The sequence below is a fragment of the Hyperolius riggenbachi genome, chromosome 1, assembly GCF_040937935.1.
Source record: "Hyperolius riggenbachi isolate aHypRig1 chromosome 1, aHypRig1.pri, whole genome shotgun sequence".
Lineage (NCBI taxonomy): Eukaryota > Metazoa > Chordata > Amphibia > Anura > Hyperoliidae > Hyperolius > Hyperolius riggenbachi.
The window spans coordinates 266,185,607-266,202,797 of NC_090646.1; the positions used below are offsets into that span (position 1 = coordinate 266,185,607).

Genomic DNA, 17,191 nt, shown 5'->3' on the forward strand with positions numbered 1-17,191 from the left:
AAGCTACAGTTTGTTGTACTGCGTGAGTTTGGCACAAAAACCTGAAAGAATGTAATGTGGTTCTCCGCTTTATTGCAGCAATCCTGATGGATTTGGATTGGAAGCTGAAGCCAGGATGACCACTTGGCATATTATGATGCCCTCAGAAGTGGACACAGAGGGAATATACCAGGAGATAAGTGAAGGTAAAATGTGTGCCATCTGTGGAAACAAAATCTCCTACTTTAACTAATTTGAAAAAGAAAGTGATTTTAAACCTCTGGTTTGTCATCCATAGGCTAATCATTGGTGTAACTGGTCATAGTGTAGCAGCATTTGTTAGCACATATAGCACAGCTCGGTTTTAATAATTGGTCATACCCTGCTCTTGATGCTGAAATTTTGAGGTGGACTCTTGAGGATAAATAAATTATGTTGTTGATCTTGGGTTGTGAGAGGTGTGGTGCAGCTGCAACAAATCGGATAGCCAGAGCGAGCCTAAATTGTGCATGGATTGCAATGTCAGAAGGCCAATCTTGAAAATAAATCTCAATGTTATGGGTAACCTATGCAATGCAAAAAAATTGCTTTCCCTCCTCCTTAAAGTATGCACCCCTCAGTATTGCTGAGTAGAACTAAAACGGAGGAGGGAACGGTGCAGCATAGGATGGGGCCTGTTCAGGAAAATACCTCACCCGCTAGAGTGACTCTTTAATGGGAACAAGGGTTTATGGTGCTATCAGGTAAATACCCTCGTTATGGCTAATGTGTACAGGGCCTCCTGAGCACACTTCCCTAAAACGTGTAAGAGTCCACAAACTTACGTTTTGTGGTAGAATATTTGTTTTTAAAGTCTTAGGGGTTCTTCGTCAGAACCCCCATCTTTATCAACAGTCTTGGTTGCAATTTGGCTTGGTCTTTCAGATAGAAAACTCTCTATGTTTCTTCTTAAAGTCCTTCCACTCAGTGAATGGCTTGTCACTGCTTCCTCCCCTAATTCTATATACTCTGGCATAACAGGTCAATTCATGGCCCACTTTCTCAGCAGGCTGTATAAAGACATCAATATGAGACATTAAGAATCTGGCCCTAGAAACCCCTGATCTGCATGTTTGTTCTGGGTCTATGGCTAAATGTAATAGAGGCAGAGGATCAGCAGGGCAGCCAAGCAATTTGCATTGTTTAATAGAAAATATCCCCCTCACTTCAGGTGTGCTTTACGTCTGTATATTCATTTTGGTGTGAACATAATTTAAAACCATTATACATTTGGTTGACTTATTGAACACAGACCAGAACTGGAAATGTGTAATCAGTCCTGAATTACGCAATACCTATTCAGTGTCGCAAGCTGTCAGTTGTCCAGAGCACCCATCCTCCTCACTACTCCTGATCGTCCTGAAGATCCCTTTCCATATGCAAATCTCAGAAATGTAACGCTAAGTTGTTTCTACCCCAGTGGGACTATGCTTTGCCCAGCAATGAATAACTTGGGTAGTGAACATCAAACTGGTAACAAGTGATGCTTGTCTTGCAACCAGAAAGCACAGAAGAAGTCCTGTGGACATACAGTGTGAGCAACCGTATCTGTCACAATTGTCATCACATTGCGCTAGTTATGCACTGTTAGTGTGAGGCATGTTTCACATTTTTATTTTGGTTCTGCTTTAAGTAGATGCATATACATATAGAAAGTAAAAAATAGCCAGACACCTGCTTCTCTTCCTTCAGGCCTGGTTCACATTAACAATAAACAGCGGACCTGAAGCGAAACGGATACTGTATAAACGGAATGGATGCGAACGGATCCAATGTTAACCAATGGAACCGTTCACATCCGTCCGCTCGAACGGATTTGTTCCATACGTAGTGCTCGATGGAATGCAACTTTGCTGTAGCACCAATTTTTCCAGACCGCTAAGCCTGCTGGACCAGAAACGGAAGATGAAGCCCTGCATTGGGGGCAATGGGAGAACACACTAGTGAAGAAACTGACCATTCGGAGGGCTAATCCACTAGGTGTGGGTGTCTGGGGTAGATGTGGGAACGCTTCACTGGGAGTGGGCATCTGGGGGTGATGTGGGGACGCTCCACTGGGTGTGGGTGTCTGGGGGGATGTGGGGACGCTCCACTGGGGGTGGGCGTCGGGGGGTGATGTGGGGACGCTCCATTAGGGGTATTTGTCTGGGGGACGCTCCACTGGGGGTGAGGGTCTGCAGGGACGCAAGTGTGAGAGCATGCGGGTGAGGGAGGGTTTCTTACCAGGTTTCCGTCCGTTGCGTCCCATATTGCCTTATGTGACTACCAAACTTCCTCCTTCCAGGTTGAAGGAGGAAGTGTGGTAGTCATGTGACGCCACGTGAGACGCAAGGAGGAACAGTAGCCTGGTAAGTTAACCCTCCCTCACCCGCCCGCTCAGGTGCACGGATCAAAGTGAAAAGCGGAAACCGGATCCGCATTTAAAATTCAATGTGAACCGAGCCTAAGAGAAAAAGGATTTGAGAAATGGTGTACTCGACCGGTGTGAATTTCCAGACACCATCCCATCTTAAAGTGACATTTTACTTCCTTCCATATTTTCTAGCAGTAAAGATGGTCAATGAAATGCTAATAATTGTACGTTGATGCTTATTTTATGTAAATGTATTCAGCTTGGAATTTAATCATGGGCTGTACGCACTGCATAGGGGAGCCCAGCACATATAGATCACATACAGATAAGCTAACCCCCCCAACACACACGTGCGCACACACACACACATCAAATCAAGTCTAATAGGGTACGGCAGGTAAAAGTGTTCATTTAACTGAAAGTAACTGAGGCTATAGCATAACCTCATATCTCAGCAGTGACACAATGCTTTCATTTGCAGCTTACAGCTATACTACACTAAAATCTTTAAGCTGAAGGAAAGGTTCAGGCAGGGAACACACTTGACTGTTTTCGTACGCGTTTTCTGCACAGAAAAACTGAGAACTCATGTTAATCAATGGGCTAGTACACACTTAATATTTTCTTTGTGCGCAGAAAAAAAACTGACATTCTGCATCCTGACTCTGCACATTTTGTCAGTTTTTTGTATCGATTACATCAGCTGCTATGAAAAACCGCGCACGTTTTCCTGCATAGAGACACACTTGGTGTGCAGAAAAAGTATGCAGGAAAACGCGCGCGGAAAACTGAAAGACAAGTGTGTTCCCTGCCTCAGTAAATTGACAAGCAATTTAAAAGTGATATTCAGGCTGGAGCATATCTGGCATTGCATAGTTGTCCTTGCTATTGGCTTGCATCCTTTTCAAGCTTGTTGCTAGGATGTGAGCTTGACATAATTACTAGTTCTAACTTCATCTGTAGATGAGATGCAGCCCATTAACAAATACTTATAACTGACAGATGGATAGTTTCACTCACAGTATCATTGGTTTATTTAACATTAAACTCTGTCAATTTATTTTTAAGGCTCAGAAAAAGCCAATGTAAACTGCTTGCGTACTTTTGTTTCCTGGCTACCTTCAACCATCAGACATAAAGGGTTATGAAAGCTGTAAATGCATTTTATCTTCCAAATGCTTTGCACATTGCTGGTGCACTAAACTGTCAGAATGATGCGGACTGTGTTTTGCAGGGCGCCAGCTTCTGTTGAAAGCTGTCAACAGGGTTTGGATAGAGTTGATTCTCAGCAAGAAGCAAGTTCTGGAGGATATGTTCAAAGTGACATTTCTTGTCAATGACCGAGGACATGTGGATATCGCAACTGTCAAGTCTACTATTGAAGAAGCAACGCTGCGTTCTTGGCAGAGCCACCTTGGTAAGCCATTTTAAGAACAGGCACGTTTTTTCATGCATTGTTTATGGACAGCTGGTTTTCTGCAACATTTAAGTACATTTATTTGTGTTAATTTTGTATTTCAGCAGCACTACATGTTTGCACTGTTTGCCATGCTTTTTGTTGTCTTGGTTTTGTTTTGTGTTGCCCATATCGTTCTTTGCCGGTATGCCTTGTTTTCTTAGTTTTGTTTACATTACCTTTCAAATGTTTGTTGAAAAAAAATACATTAGGAAAAAAAAAACCTGTAGCTTGATGGGTTACATAAGGCTATGAGCTGTTAATTTTAATTATAGCAGATGTATGTACTACTTTATTGTAGTACTACAGATTACTAGACAAGAGTAAGGAAATTATAGTGTACTGCCAATTTTAGGGAAATAAGCGAAATAATGAGGCAAGCACATCTATCACTTACCATTCAATATTATTGCTATTTTTTTCCCTTTGAGAGTACTTCCACCCCTACAATTGAAATGTATAGAACAGAAGCAAAAAATGGAAGCCAAGGATACAATGCTGTAATATTAAACATAATAGCATAAGCTAAAGCATGAATAGTAATCATGGAATTAAACCAGGCATTTTAGTTCTTCAATATTGAACTCCCCAAAATTAGATACAGTCCAATCACAGCAAGATATTGTGGTTTCCTTCTGCAGATCTTTGATGTTATTGCCTGAAACAGATTAAGCCTTTCTTTTTATCTCTAGTAGTCTGCTTTCAGTAGGCCTATTGGTAGATATTTCTTCTATTTCCCATTTTGAAATTCAATATTTACTTATGAGTATTAATATAAAGTTGCAGAATATAGGATTTAGAGTTCTTTGACCTATTTTTCCTGGTTACTAACAACCATTTTTACTGTATGCTCAATAGACAATTTGTGCTAATGGATTTGAGATTTGCTTTGTTTGACCAAACTCTTCAATAGAGTTATTATAAACTTTATAGTCATTATTAGACCAACATCTGTTCAACTTTCAGACTTACTAATCTTATTGCCTCATTAACTGACCCTAGTTAATTATTAATGGTACTGTTTTGGAAATGTTACTGTCATGCTGTCATTCATAATTAGAGGAACTGTAAGCACTTACAACATCTACAATGTGTATTCCTGATCCTCCTCTGATTGGGTTTAGTTTAGAGCTTTTAGAAAATAAAGGCAGATACATTCAAATAGTTTTGACTATCTTTATGGCATCATTCTAGCTGTACTGCAGGCCTATTGGGAGTGGTTGATGCTGACTCCTATACTGATGTTTATTGGACAGAAAACTGTTCTTCCTGTGATGCCAGGCAGTGACTGGTAGCTGCTAATATCACAGCTGCCATTGCTGAATCTCAGTTGCTGGCGTTGGTTTGTCGTTCTGCTATCCTTTGCTAATAATGAAAGGAACAGAACCTCTATAACTTACCCCATCATCATTTTAATACAGGAAGTGGAGTGTTAATATTTTTTCATGTCCTTCTGCAGAAAAATACAAGAAATAGCACAAAGTTGCAATAGTATTCATTTAGCTAGATCTTGACACTGGAATGGCATTAATTGGGCCTTGTTTGAGAAAGCTCATGGCAAAAAGTCCTACACACACAAAACAAGAAAAATGAGCATGGCTACTTGTAATAGCGCCATCACACATCATGAGCTTATTCACTATTCTCAAGGCATCACTATGCCCTACTGTGATCTATGCGATGGATTATGTCATGACCAGCAAATGCTCCTTGAGGGCCCTTTTCCACTACGGCGTTTGCGATTGCTGAATCGCAAAATTGCAAACCGATAGTGATTTTCCAAATCGCTACGGTTTGCTTTTAACATAGGAATCGCAGTAGATCATTTCCAGTACCGCGATTCATTTTTTTACCTAATCGCAATCACGCGGCGGAACGATTATTGCCGTGATTTTGCTATGCAGGGCACAGCATAGCAAAATCACGATCGCAAACGCCGGGAAATCGCCACAAAATTTTGTACATTTGCTGAATCGCTAGCGTTCAGCGCGAACGCTAGCGATTGCTAGTGGAAAAGAGCCCTTATAACTATCATTTTATATAGAAGACATTTCTTTAAACAGTGCTGCAGAATCTGATAATTTTAATATAAAAATGACTGTTTTAGCAATTACTATGCCATTATAATGTTATTAACCTGTGTTGTAATTTTTGAAAAATATTGTTATCCCACATAAATTTTGCTTTGACAGCTTATGAAAAGAAATGCATCAGTCGGGGTGAGGCATTGATCCCAAGTTCTCAGTCCAAGCTGTCACGTGTCAGTAGTGGCTTCGGCCTTTCCAAGCTAACTGGCTCAAGAAGAAATCGTAAGGAGAGTGGCCTAAATAAGCACAACCTCTCCACACAGGTATTATGCATAGTGAGTTGTTCATCACATACTGATTTAATGTGACAAAAGCTTTAGTACTCTGTGAAAATGGGAGAAAACATGCTGTGTAGGGGAACCGTTTACTAGGCTTATTATTGTATATTTATATGCTACATAGCGATATCACTAGCTGTCATACTCGCACTCACCTGAAAAAAAGGAATTTAAACTTTTTTGAAAGTTTGCATCTAAATATATTTAGCTATCCAATAAAAAGTATAACTTACTAGGGGACAATGGGAAACCACCTAAAAACGTTATTCCCTAGCTCTGAAAGGCTGGACACGTGGATGGTATTTTAAAATAAAAACATTTTATAGATGTATTTGGAAAATGTACATGGTTTACCTAGTCTTTACCCCGCAGGTTTACCCTGCAGATGTACAAATTATTTTGGAAACTTGCCCATAAACATTACTTTTTGGGTGGTCAGAACTCATTTGAACTGATTTTTGTAATACTATTAAATCAACCATAAATTTAAATACAAATTTTCCCCTTGTTTACATTGAATTATATTTTAAGCAGTTGTTTCTCCTCGCAAAATATAATAGAACTGAAAAGTTGTTAGATGCAGTAATTTAAAAGATACAGTTGTTTGTTTGTGGGCACAATTTAACCTTCAATCATTTTGTTAGAATCAATAAGTTTGAATGATTACATCATGTGTGGCCACCATAGAAGAGCTATATTGACAGATTGCAAGCATCATTGGCACAATTATGTTCTATCAAGAAAAATGTTGCTATTTCACTTGTGACCTTCTGTCTATATTCATGTATGTTACTGCTGCTATTTTCTTATCCAGGAAATCTCCCAGTGGATATTCACTCACATTTCTGTTGTTCGGGACCTGGTGGATATGCAGTACAAAGAATACCAAGAGGTAAGAAATTAAAACGTCTGCTTCGCCTGTCTTGGTGCATGCTTGGTCATTGATGTACAGAAACTGATATCCAAACAACGGGTCGAAATTGGTTGAATGTATCGATCGGACATGCTAGGAATTCTCAAGCCAGTGTGGTCGATTGGGTGTGCGGTGGTAGCGCTGTGCAATAGCTGGAGCAACGAACGCGATGGAACCACCGGGTGCTGTCCCCCCCCCCCCCCCCCCCAAATGTAAATGTGCCCCAGTCGCTGTCGGCATATAGCATGTGTGACACAACACACATGCGCCCCACATGCTGTATGCCCGTAGCCATGTGTGGTGCCAGTGCAGAAGGAGGAGGAGCATCGCAGTGGGCAACAGAGGACAGGTAAAGTATTTTAATCTTTTTGCAGACCGCCGCAGTATAAATCTACGTCGGGCGGGTGGCGCTGCGGTTCTGACAGGACGTAAACTCTACGTCCCATTCACCGCGGGTCCCTGCCCGACCTCGCCGCTTTCCACCTGCCGCAATTAGCAGCCCTGCCGTCTCGATGAGGGCAGAGCACTGTGAGCCGGGCAGGAGCCGTTTTCATTGGCTCCTGGCCCTGTCATTCCTGTAAGCCAATCCCCATTAGCTTACATTGAGTGACAGGATCAGGAGCCAATGAAAGCGGCTCCTCACCGGCGCACAGCGCTCTGCCGTCATAGAGAGAGCAGCCTGCAGCGGGGACAGAGCGGCGTGACCGGTGGGAGCAACGGATTATTGTAGCGATTCGTCGGTATGCATGTTTTAGCGTACCAGCCGCCTCTGGTCCTTAAGGGGGCAGAGGCTGCTGGTACCGAAGTGGTTAATGTACGGACAGTGGGCAAATAAACGTTAGGGGGGCAGCAACGAATTTAGCATTATGAGACCGATTCCTGAGATATTTCATGCTGATATTGATTGGGAATTGGCCTGAGGCGTATGGGCAGCATAAAAGTAAGCCATCACAGTATCTAGTTTCTAACTGCTAAAAGCAACCATCATCAACACTTAGTAATGTAGGGAATATGGTTTCATTCTGTGTTTTCCCTACATTAACATTTTTAATGTTTACTCTGTAAATAGCGCCAACAGAATGCTTTGAAATACGTAACAGAAGAATGGAACCAGATTGAGTATGAGCTGCTTAGAGAGAGGGGACTCTGGGGACCGCCCATTGGCTCCCACTTGGATAAATGGATGCTAGAAATGACAGAAGGGCCATGCAGAATGAGGAAGAAGGTTGTGAGAAATGACATGTTCTACATTCATTATCCCTACATCCCAGACGTGGAGCAAGATAGTAGCACAATGGTGAGTTATAGTTTAACATCATTTTCTCAGTATTTCATACTGCTGCATTTTATATGTATTACATATAGTTACACAGGTTTGTAGCAGCAACATATTGCTCATACAGTGCTACCAATTCCATCCAGTGAAGCTGCTCTGAATCGTATTACACCAGCAGCAATCGGACTCCACAGATTCGTATTGTAGTGCAACAGTCTATTAAGGCATCATCTTGTTGCTTCTGCAACTCTATGAAGTTTCAAGTTGCTGCTGGAGGGATATAGGAGGTGTGGTGTCGATTTATGAAGTATTTTGCTTATGCAGATCTCTTTAGATGTGACATAGTTCTAGCTAAATGTATGCTTTGCTGTCCATTGTCTTATTTTGGAAGCTTGCAAATTACAATAAACTATCAGTAGAGCAAAGGGAGATGGTTAGGGTGTCTTTAAAGGCAGTAGTATGTATGTACTGTACATGACATCTGCAAGTGTGAAACCAGTAATAAGGAGCAAATTATTCTTCCAACATGCACAACTCCCATGGCCCAGGGAGACAAAAGCATTTAGCCAAAGTCTCCAGCTTCACACAGGCCGAAACAGAGTCTGGGCACTAGATCTATAAACAGCAGCCAGTCTGAGGCGCAGCTGCCTTCATCCACTGCTGGTGTTGTGGTGGGAATAACCTGGCTGCTGTTCATGGATCCAGTGCCCTGTCTTGGTTTCTGTCCATGTGAAGATTTACAATGGTGTTTCTATCTGTGAGCTCATATCTTGGCTGACTCTCTGTCCTTACACAGAAAAGTCATACATATGACCTGCATTCATTTTAGTGCTGGTGATTTATTGTATGCTTAGACTGTTCTTATTAAAGGTGCCCACACACTAGTCATCTAAAAGATTTCATCCATACCACTGACCTCTCCACCACCACCATGGAGAAGGTATCCTCTGGTCTCTCAGCTATTTCATCGTGGATGTCTGCCAGGTTCCTAAAATTAAACCTGGATAAGACTGAGCTCCTAATCTTCCCGCCCCGTGCAGCTTCACCCCCCACTGACCTCTATGTCACTGTCAATGGCACAATCATTCATCCAACCACACAAGCCCGCTGCCTGGGTGTCACCCTAGACTCGGCCCTCTCCTTCACCTCCCACATCCAAACCGTAGCTAGAGCCTGCTATTTCCACTTACGCAACATCTCCAAGATCCGGCCTTTCCTGACCCCAGACACTACCAAACTCCTTGTCCATGCCCTCATCATCTCCCGCCTGGACTACTGCAACTCCCTCTTGTCAGGCCTTCCTCAAAACCGCATCGCCCCCCTAAAATCCATCATGAACGCAGCAGCCAGACTCATCTACTCCTCCCACCGCTCTGTCTCCACAACTCCCCTACGCAAATCCCTTCATTGGCTTCCAATTCACTTCAGAATCAACTTCAAGATCCTATGTTTGGCATACAAATCCTTACACAAGTCCTGCCCAACCTACATCTCTGACCTGGTCAGCAGATATACACCTGGCCGCCCACTTCGCTCCTCCAACGACCTCCTCTTAACCACCCCACGCATCTCGCACTCCCATGCCAGACTGCAGGACTTCACTAGAGCTGCCCCTATCCTGTGGAACTCTCTCCCGCTGCCCATCAGGCTCGCTCCCACCTTCAACACCTTCAAAAAAGCACTCAAAACTCACTTCTTCAAGGAGGCCTACATCAACTCGACACTACCCTAATCCTTTCTGCCAATAACTTCTTGATGCACCCCCTCCTTTTGTGTCACCAGCCCCTCCCTCTAGATTGTAAGCCTTTGGCAGGGCCCTCTTCCCTTGTGTATCATACTTGACTGTGTGCACTTTACCCAGAATTTGGAACTGGTAATTTTTTACCACTACCATTCCAGTTTATGATCTGGCATTGTACTATTATCTGCATTGTGTTGTGTATCTTATTGCTATTACCTGTATTGTTGTATCTATGGTCCGTTACCTGTATTGTTCTGTCAACCCGGTTTTCATTGTCTGTAAGCCTATTTATTGTACAGCGCTGCGTAATATGTTGGCGCTATATAAATCTAATAAATAATAATAATAATAATAATAATCTTCCAGATATGGATGTTTTACCTGTGGGATCACTCTGTACAATTCGATATTAGACAAGAATGCTGCTACATTTTATCTAATATAGACAGCTGAACACTTGCTGCTGCTTGAAGCAGTACAAAACTATATGGAACCTTGCTCACCCACTCCTGCTACTCATGCTTCCTCTACCCTGTACTATCAATAAGAGGCCATAGTTTCAATACCTTTTCTTCAGAAGTGTTTATATTGAATCTGATGTCAAGCCTATTGATGGTGTATGGTTAACTTGAGTGTTGAGCTGCTTGTTGAATAACCAGCTGATGGCTATTTGACAGCTCCTCGTTTTGATTGGCTGAAACAAAATTTCTAGGCCCACAGCTTTAAGCAAGTGTATGGATTATATACCGGGACTGAGAGTCCTTTATTTACATGCTAGACCTAAGGCCCGTTACAATAACGGGTGCTAGGCCTCTGCCCTCACAACCCCCCCCCCCCCGCACCTTCCGCCACCACCGCCGCATTACCCACAGGTCAGCGCACACGCCCGCGTACACACGCCCTCCCCTCTGGCCCTTTCCTCCTGCTGTCCCCAGGGTGCTGTAGGTAGGGCAAAAGCACAGACGCAGGGACACAAAAGGACGCAGGGACACGGGGGTTTTATTGTATAGGATAACTGTCAAGAAATTGTTTTCCGCAGACATAGGGGGCTATGTTCTCTAATTTATTTGGTTATCTTTAAATGTTAGTTTTTTCTTAATTTTCTGTATCCATTGATGGCTGTGACTTCTGTCAAATAGAATGTATTATTCTGATGTTTATACTGAATACCTCATTTTTTTAGTCTGACTTTCAATGTACACTGCCTGAAAACTCTGATGGTGTCTTCATGGTAGCTCATGACAAGGTAAAAGTGAGTGAAGTTTTGATGCAAAGGCTGCACTGGAAATTATCACTGAAGCATGTTCTAACAGCGCTTCTATTTCTAAGGGCATCATTCAGTGCCGTGCTGCTTGAGTACAATCTAACAACACTACTGCCTATTACTTTCCCTGTTAAGATTAGTAGCATATGCTCTAAACTACTCTAAAATGGGGCTGCATTGTGACTTAGCATGTTTATTGGTGCATAGCTGTGTACCATGATTCATGATTACAGTGTATACTTAACTTTCTATTTCTACTTAAACTATGTTGCATTTACATGTTCCTATTAAAATCTACAACTCACTGCAGTAAGGGTGTGTGTGTAATCCGTTTAGGATCAGGTATTTACATAACCTGTCTAAATTTTAATAAATGTTTATACAACTTTTAACATCAGCGTCGTGGACATATTTTTCTGAATCCTATTAAATCTAAGGGGTAAGGGGTGCTCAATTTATGCTGTGACTGTGTTACAAGAAATGTATATGCATTTCACATTTTTGATTATTCATGTAGGTTTTGCCATTTTTATGTAATGGAACATGTAGTAACTGCATACTAAAAAAAAAAAAAAAATATTTGTAACCATTACATGTATTTGGGATGCATGTTGGATTGAGGGCAAGAATCCCCAAGTGAAAGTCAGGATATCTATTTTATGCTTTTCCCGATACTGTACTATTGTACTATATGGTTTAAAGAGGCGCCCTGGTGGTTTATCGAAGCATTTAAAAACCGTTTAAAAGCAAAAAAAGGTTTAAGGTTGCTTACCTCAATGACCACAAATCTTTGTAAAGACAAAAGATTTTATTGGTAGCGCAGGCTCTGTGCTACCAATAAAATCTTTTGTCTTTACAAAGATTTGTCATCAAGAGGTAAGCAACCTCAAACCTGTTTTCGCTTTTAAACTGTTTTTAAATGCTTTTATAAACCACCAGGGTGCCTCTTTAAACCATATATTGCATCTCTAACCCATACACGTTTCCAGTTTGAGGGGTGAAGACAGAACAAACGTGGTTCACACCACGGTGGACATCTGTCTCCTTTCTTTTACCAAGTTGAACGACCGCATCCAGGTCCCTAGCGACCACCCCGAGTGGAGTCGGGTTAATTGTCTCCACCTGCTTCCTGCGGTCGGTTGCCCCCCTGCAACTCACCTTTGTGAGTAGATACTATCTACATCCACCATTTTGTCTTGACATACTACACGATTGGGCTCCTGTTTTTGTTTCCTGTGTTTGTTTGTTTTCTAGAAGGTGTCCTAACACCCATTACCCACTACTGTACTATTGTGTTCATAGTTACATAGTTACATAGTTATTTTGGTTGAAAAAAGACATACGTCCATCGAGTTCAACCAGTATAAAGTACAACACCAGCCTGCTCCCTCACATATCCCTGTTGATCCAGAGGAAGGCGAAAAAACCCTTACAAGGCATGGTCCAATTAGCCCCTAAAGGGAAAAATTCCTTCCCGACTCCAGATGGCAATCAGATAAAATCCCTGGATCAACATCATTAGGCATTACCTAGTAATTGTAGCCATGGATGTCTTTCAACGCAAGGAAAGCATCTAAGCCCCCTTTAAATGCAGGTATAGAGTTTGCCATAACGACTTCCTGTGGCAATGCATTCCACATCTTAATCACTCTTACTGTAAAGAACCCTTTCCTAAATAAATGGTTAAAACGTTTTTCCTCCATGCGCATGTCATGTCCTCTAGTCCTTTGAGAAGGCCTAGGGACAAAAAGCTCATCCGCCAAGGTATTATATTGCCCTCTGATGTATTTATACATGTTAATTAGATCCCCTCTAAGGCGTCTTTTATCTAGACTAAATAAACCCAGTTTATCTAACCTTTCTCGATAAGTGAGACCTTCCATCCCACGCATCAATTTTGTTGCTTGTCTCTGCACCTGCTCTAAAACTGCAATATCTTTTTTGTAATGTGGTGCCCAGAACTGAATTCCATATTCCAGATGTGGCCTTACTAGAGAGTTAAACAGGGGCAATATTATGCTAGCATCTCGAGTTTTTATTTCCCTTTTAATGCATCCCAAAATTTTGTTAGCTTTAGCTGCAGCTGCTTGGCATTGAGTACGATTATTTAACTTGTTGTCAATGAGTACTCCTAAGTCCTTCTCCAAGTTTGATGTCCCCAACTGTATCCCATTTATTTTGTATGGTGCTAGCCCATTAGTACGTCCAAAATGCATGACCTTACATTTGTCAACATTGAATTTCATCTGCCATGTATGTGCCCATATAGCCATCCTATCCAGATCCTGTTGCAATATGACACTATCTTCCTGAGAGTTGATGATTCTGCACAATTTTGTATCATCTGCAAAAATAGCAACATTGCTCACTACTGCATCTACTAGGTCATTAATAAATAAATTGAAGAGCACTGGACCCAGAACAGACCCCCTGTGGGACCCCACTGCTAACAGTCTCCCATTTTGAGTACGATCCATTGACCACAACTCTTTGTTTTCTGTCCATTAGCCAGTTCCCTATCCATGAACACAGACTCTTCCCCAGTCCTTGCATCCTCAACTTTTGCACCAGACTTTTGTGGGGAACAGTGTCGAAGGCCTTTGCAAAGTCCAAGTATATCACATCTACAGCATTCCCAATATCCATATTAGCATTCACTACCTCATAAAAGCTGAGCATGTTAGTCAAACAGGACCTGTCTTTAGTAAACCCATGTTGATGCTGAGAAATAAGATTATTTTCTACTATGAAGTCATGTATAGTATCTCTTAGTAACCCCTCAAATAGTTTGCATACAACTGATGTTAAACTTACAGGTCTATAATTTCCTGGATCAGATTTTTTGCCCTTCTTAAATAATGGGAAAACGTGGGCTGTACGCCAATCCACTGGGACACTGCCAGTTGCAAGAGAGTCACAAAAGATAAGATAAAGGGGTTTATCTATAACTGAACTTAATTCCCTTAGGACCCGAGGATGCATGCCATCCGGACCAGGTGCCTTGTCTATTTTTAATTTATTTAGTCTTGCCTTCACTTCTTCCTGCGTTAAGTATTTAATATTACAGTTAGAAGATTGAGACTCTTCCGCCTCTGTAGTTTGCAACAGTGCTGTTTCTTTTGTTAAGACAGAAGCAAAGAAAGCATTTAATAACTCTGCCTTACCTTGGTCATCCACCATTGAGTTCCCATCCTCATCCTTTAGGAGTCCTATACAGTCAACCTTTCTTTTTTTAGAGTTAATGTACTTGTAAAACTTTTTTGGGTTAGATTTGATATCCTTAGCGATTTGTTTTTCAGCTTCAATCTTTGCCTGCCTAATTTCTTTTTTACAATTTTTATTGCACTCCTTATAATTGCTTAGTGCAGCCTCGGTCCCCTCCTGTTTTAAGACCTTATAGACATTCTTTTTCCTCTTCATTTTATCTTTAACCTTTCTATTCATCCATAGAGGCCTTTTTTTATTCCTAGACATTTTGTTTCCATATGGGATATACATACTACAGTATTGATTGAGTATAAGTTTAAAAGCTTGCCATTTCCCTTCAGTGTCTTCCCCTTGTAGTACATTATCCCAGTTCACCAAACTTAGTGCCTGCCTAATTTGAGTGAACTTTGCTTTTCTAAAATTCATAGTTTTAGTGGTCCCACTGCCCCGTGGCCTATCAGTCACCAGATCAAACGTTATCATGTTGTGATCACTATTTCCCAAATGTTCTTGAACCTGCACATTTGATACATTATCTGGTCTATTAGAAATGATCAGATCCAGTAACGCATTCCCCCTATTTGGTTCAGTTACCATTTGAGTCAAGTAATTGTCCTGTAGTGCTGCCAGAAATCTGCTGCTTTTACCAGAATGGGTAGCCTCAATACTCCAGTCAATGTCTGGAAAGTTGAAGTCGCCCATAATTATGACCTCATTTTTACCTGCAGCTTTTTCAATCTGTTGTAGTAATCGCAGTTCTGCAGCTTCATTAATAAGAGGTGGCCTGTAGCATACCCCAATAAGCAATTGGCAACTTTTATTTCCACCATGAATATTTACCCAAACGGACTCCACATCTTCGCAATCTTCCTCCATCTCATCGTTGAGGACAGCTGTAAGAGAATTCTTAACAAAGAGACAAACCCCTCCACCTTTTTTCCCTGTTCTATCCCTCCTAAACACATTGTATCCTTTTAAATTAGCTATCCAGTCATGGCTTTCATCCATCCATGTCTCGGTTATTCCCACAATGTCATAGCCTTTGTCATTCAGAATGAACTCTAGTTCGTCTATTTTATTTGCAAGGCTCCGAGCATTGGTTACCATGCACTTTATATTTTTACCACCACATTTACCAATTTTGTTTACATGAAATTGGCTACTTGAATTTTTACCAACCTTCTTAATCTTTACACTGTCCCCACCCCCCTCTCCGCCCTCCATAATGATAGGTTCCCACTGTCTTTTTACCTCATCTTGTCTACGTATTGAGACTTTATCCTCCCGCCTCCCCCCAGATCCTAGTTTAAAATCTCCTCCAACCGTTTAGCCATCTTCTCCCCCAATGCAGCTGCACCCTCCCCATTAAGGTGCAGCCCATCCCTGCTGTAGAACCTGTAGCCGACTGCAAAGTCTGCCCAGTTCTCCAGGAACCCAAACCCTTCCTTCCTACACCAATTTCTCAGCCACTTATTTAACTCCCTAAGCTCCCTCTGTCTCTCAGATGTAGCACGTGGCACTGGCAGTATTTCAGAAAACACCACCTTGGAGGTCCTTGCTTTAAGTTTATCTCCAAGTACCTGAAAATCCTTTTTGAGGACCTTCCATCTCCCACTAACTTTGTCATTGGTGCCAATGTGTACCATGACAGCCGGGTCTTCCCCAGCCCCACCCAGTAATCTGTCAATTCTTTCCGCTACATGCCGAACCCGAGCACCCGGGAGGCAACAGACTGTACGGCATTCGCGGTTTCTTCGACAGATTACCCTATCTGTGCGCCTAATAATTGAATCCCCTACCACCAGTACCTGTCTAGCCTTAGCTGCACTCCTATTCCCTTTCTCGTTACAGCAGTCTGCCCCTTGGTTGCTAAGGAGCACATCCTGCTGCAGCATTGCTACTCCTGAATCATCCTCCCCAATATTACGCAAACAAGCATACTTATTAGTGAGGGACAACTCGGGACTAGCCTCCCTGCCACTTTTTCCCCTACCCCTTCTAACTGTGACCCAACTAGCAGCTGCCTCTGCTTCTTGGTCCGGCTGTACTCCACCCTCCTCATCTTCAACGGTTCCATCCAGTGTCTGGATCGTGAGATCCAAGCTCTTCTCCATGTTGTGTATGCTTCTCAGTGTTGCGAGATGCTTATTTAGCTCTGCGACTTCCGCCTCTAACTGAGCAACACGCACACACCCAGGGCAACAGTAAACACCCTCAATCCGCTGATCAAGGCATGCATACATGTTGCAGGATGTACACTGTACAGCATAGTCCAACATGATGACTTTTGTGTGGGGAAAAATTATTTAAAGTAAACTGTGGCGGTAAAAGATGAAACGGGAGATTGAGTGTAGCTGGGGAGGAGGAAAGGGAGAGTAAGTAAAGTTGGTGAGTGTGGGGAGGAGAAGGGGGGGGGGAGGGGGCGGGAGGGGGCGGGAGGGGGGAGGAGGGGAGGAGGAGGGGCGGGAGGGGTGGAGGAGTGGAGGTGGAGTGAGTGAAGTTGGGGTGGAGTCCTCAAAATTTAAAGACTACACCACAGCGTGCCTAGCACATTCTAACCAATGCAAAAAACCGCAATATTGATGGGGTTTTTTTTTT

General features: G+C 42.3%; 1 protein-coding gene across 5 annotated transcripts in view; it reads left to right on the forward strand.

Moving 5' to 3' along the window:
• Positions 1-17,191, forward strand: part of WDFY3 (WD repeat and FYVE domain containing 3) — a 352,404-nt gene that overhangs the window by 251,750 nt on the left and 83,463 nt on the right. For 4 of the 5 annotated variants that reach the window (XM_068233510.1, XM_068233509.1, XM_068233511.1 and 1 more), the window contains 6 exons: positions 79-185; positions 3,606-3,788; positions 6,020-6,177; positions 7,007-7,084; positions 8,175-8,402; positions 11,306-11,368. In XM_068233510.1, coding sequence (XP_068089611.1) covers positions 79-185; positions 3,606-3,788; positions 6,020-6,177; positions 7,007-7,084; positions 8,175-8,402; positions 11,306-11,368 — 817 coding nt within the window. The remainder of the gene's footprint in view (positions 1-78; positions 186-3,605; positions 3,789-6,019; positions 6,178-7,006; positions 7,085-8,174; positions 8,403-11,305; positions 11,369-17,191) is intronic. The other variant, XM_068233512.1, reaches the window with a different exon arrangement.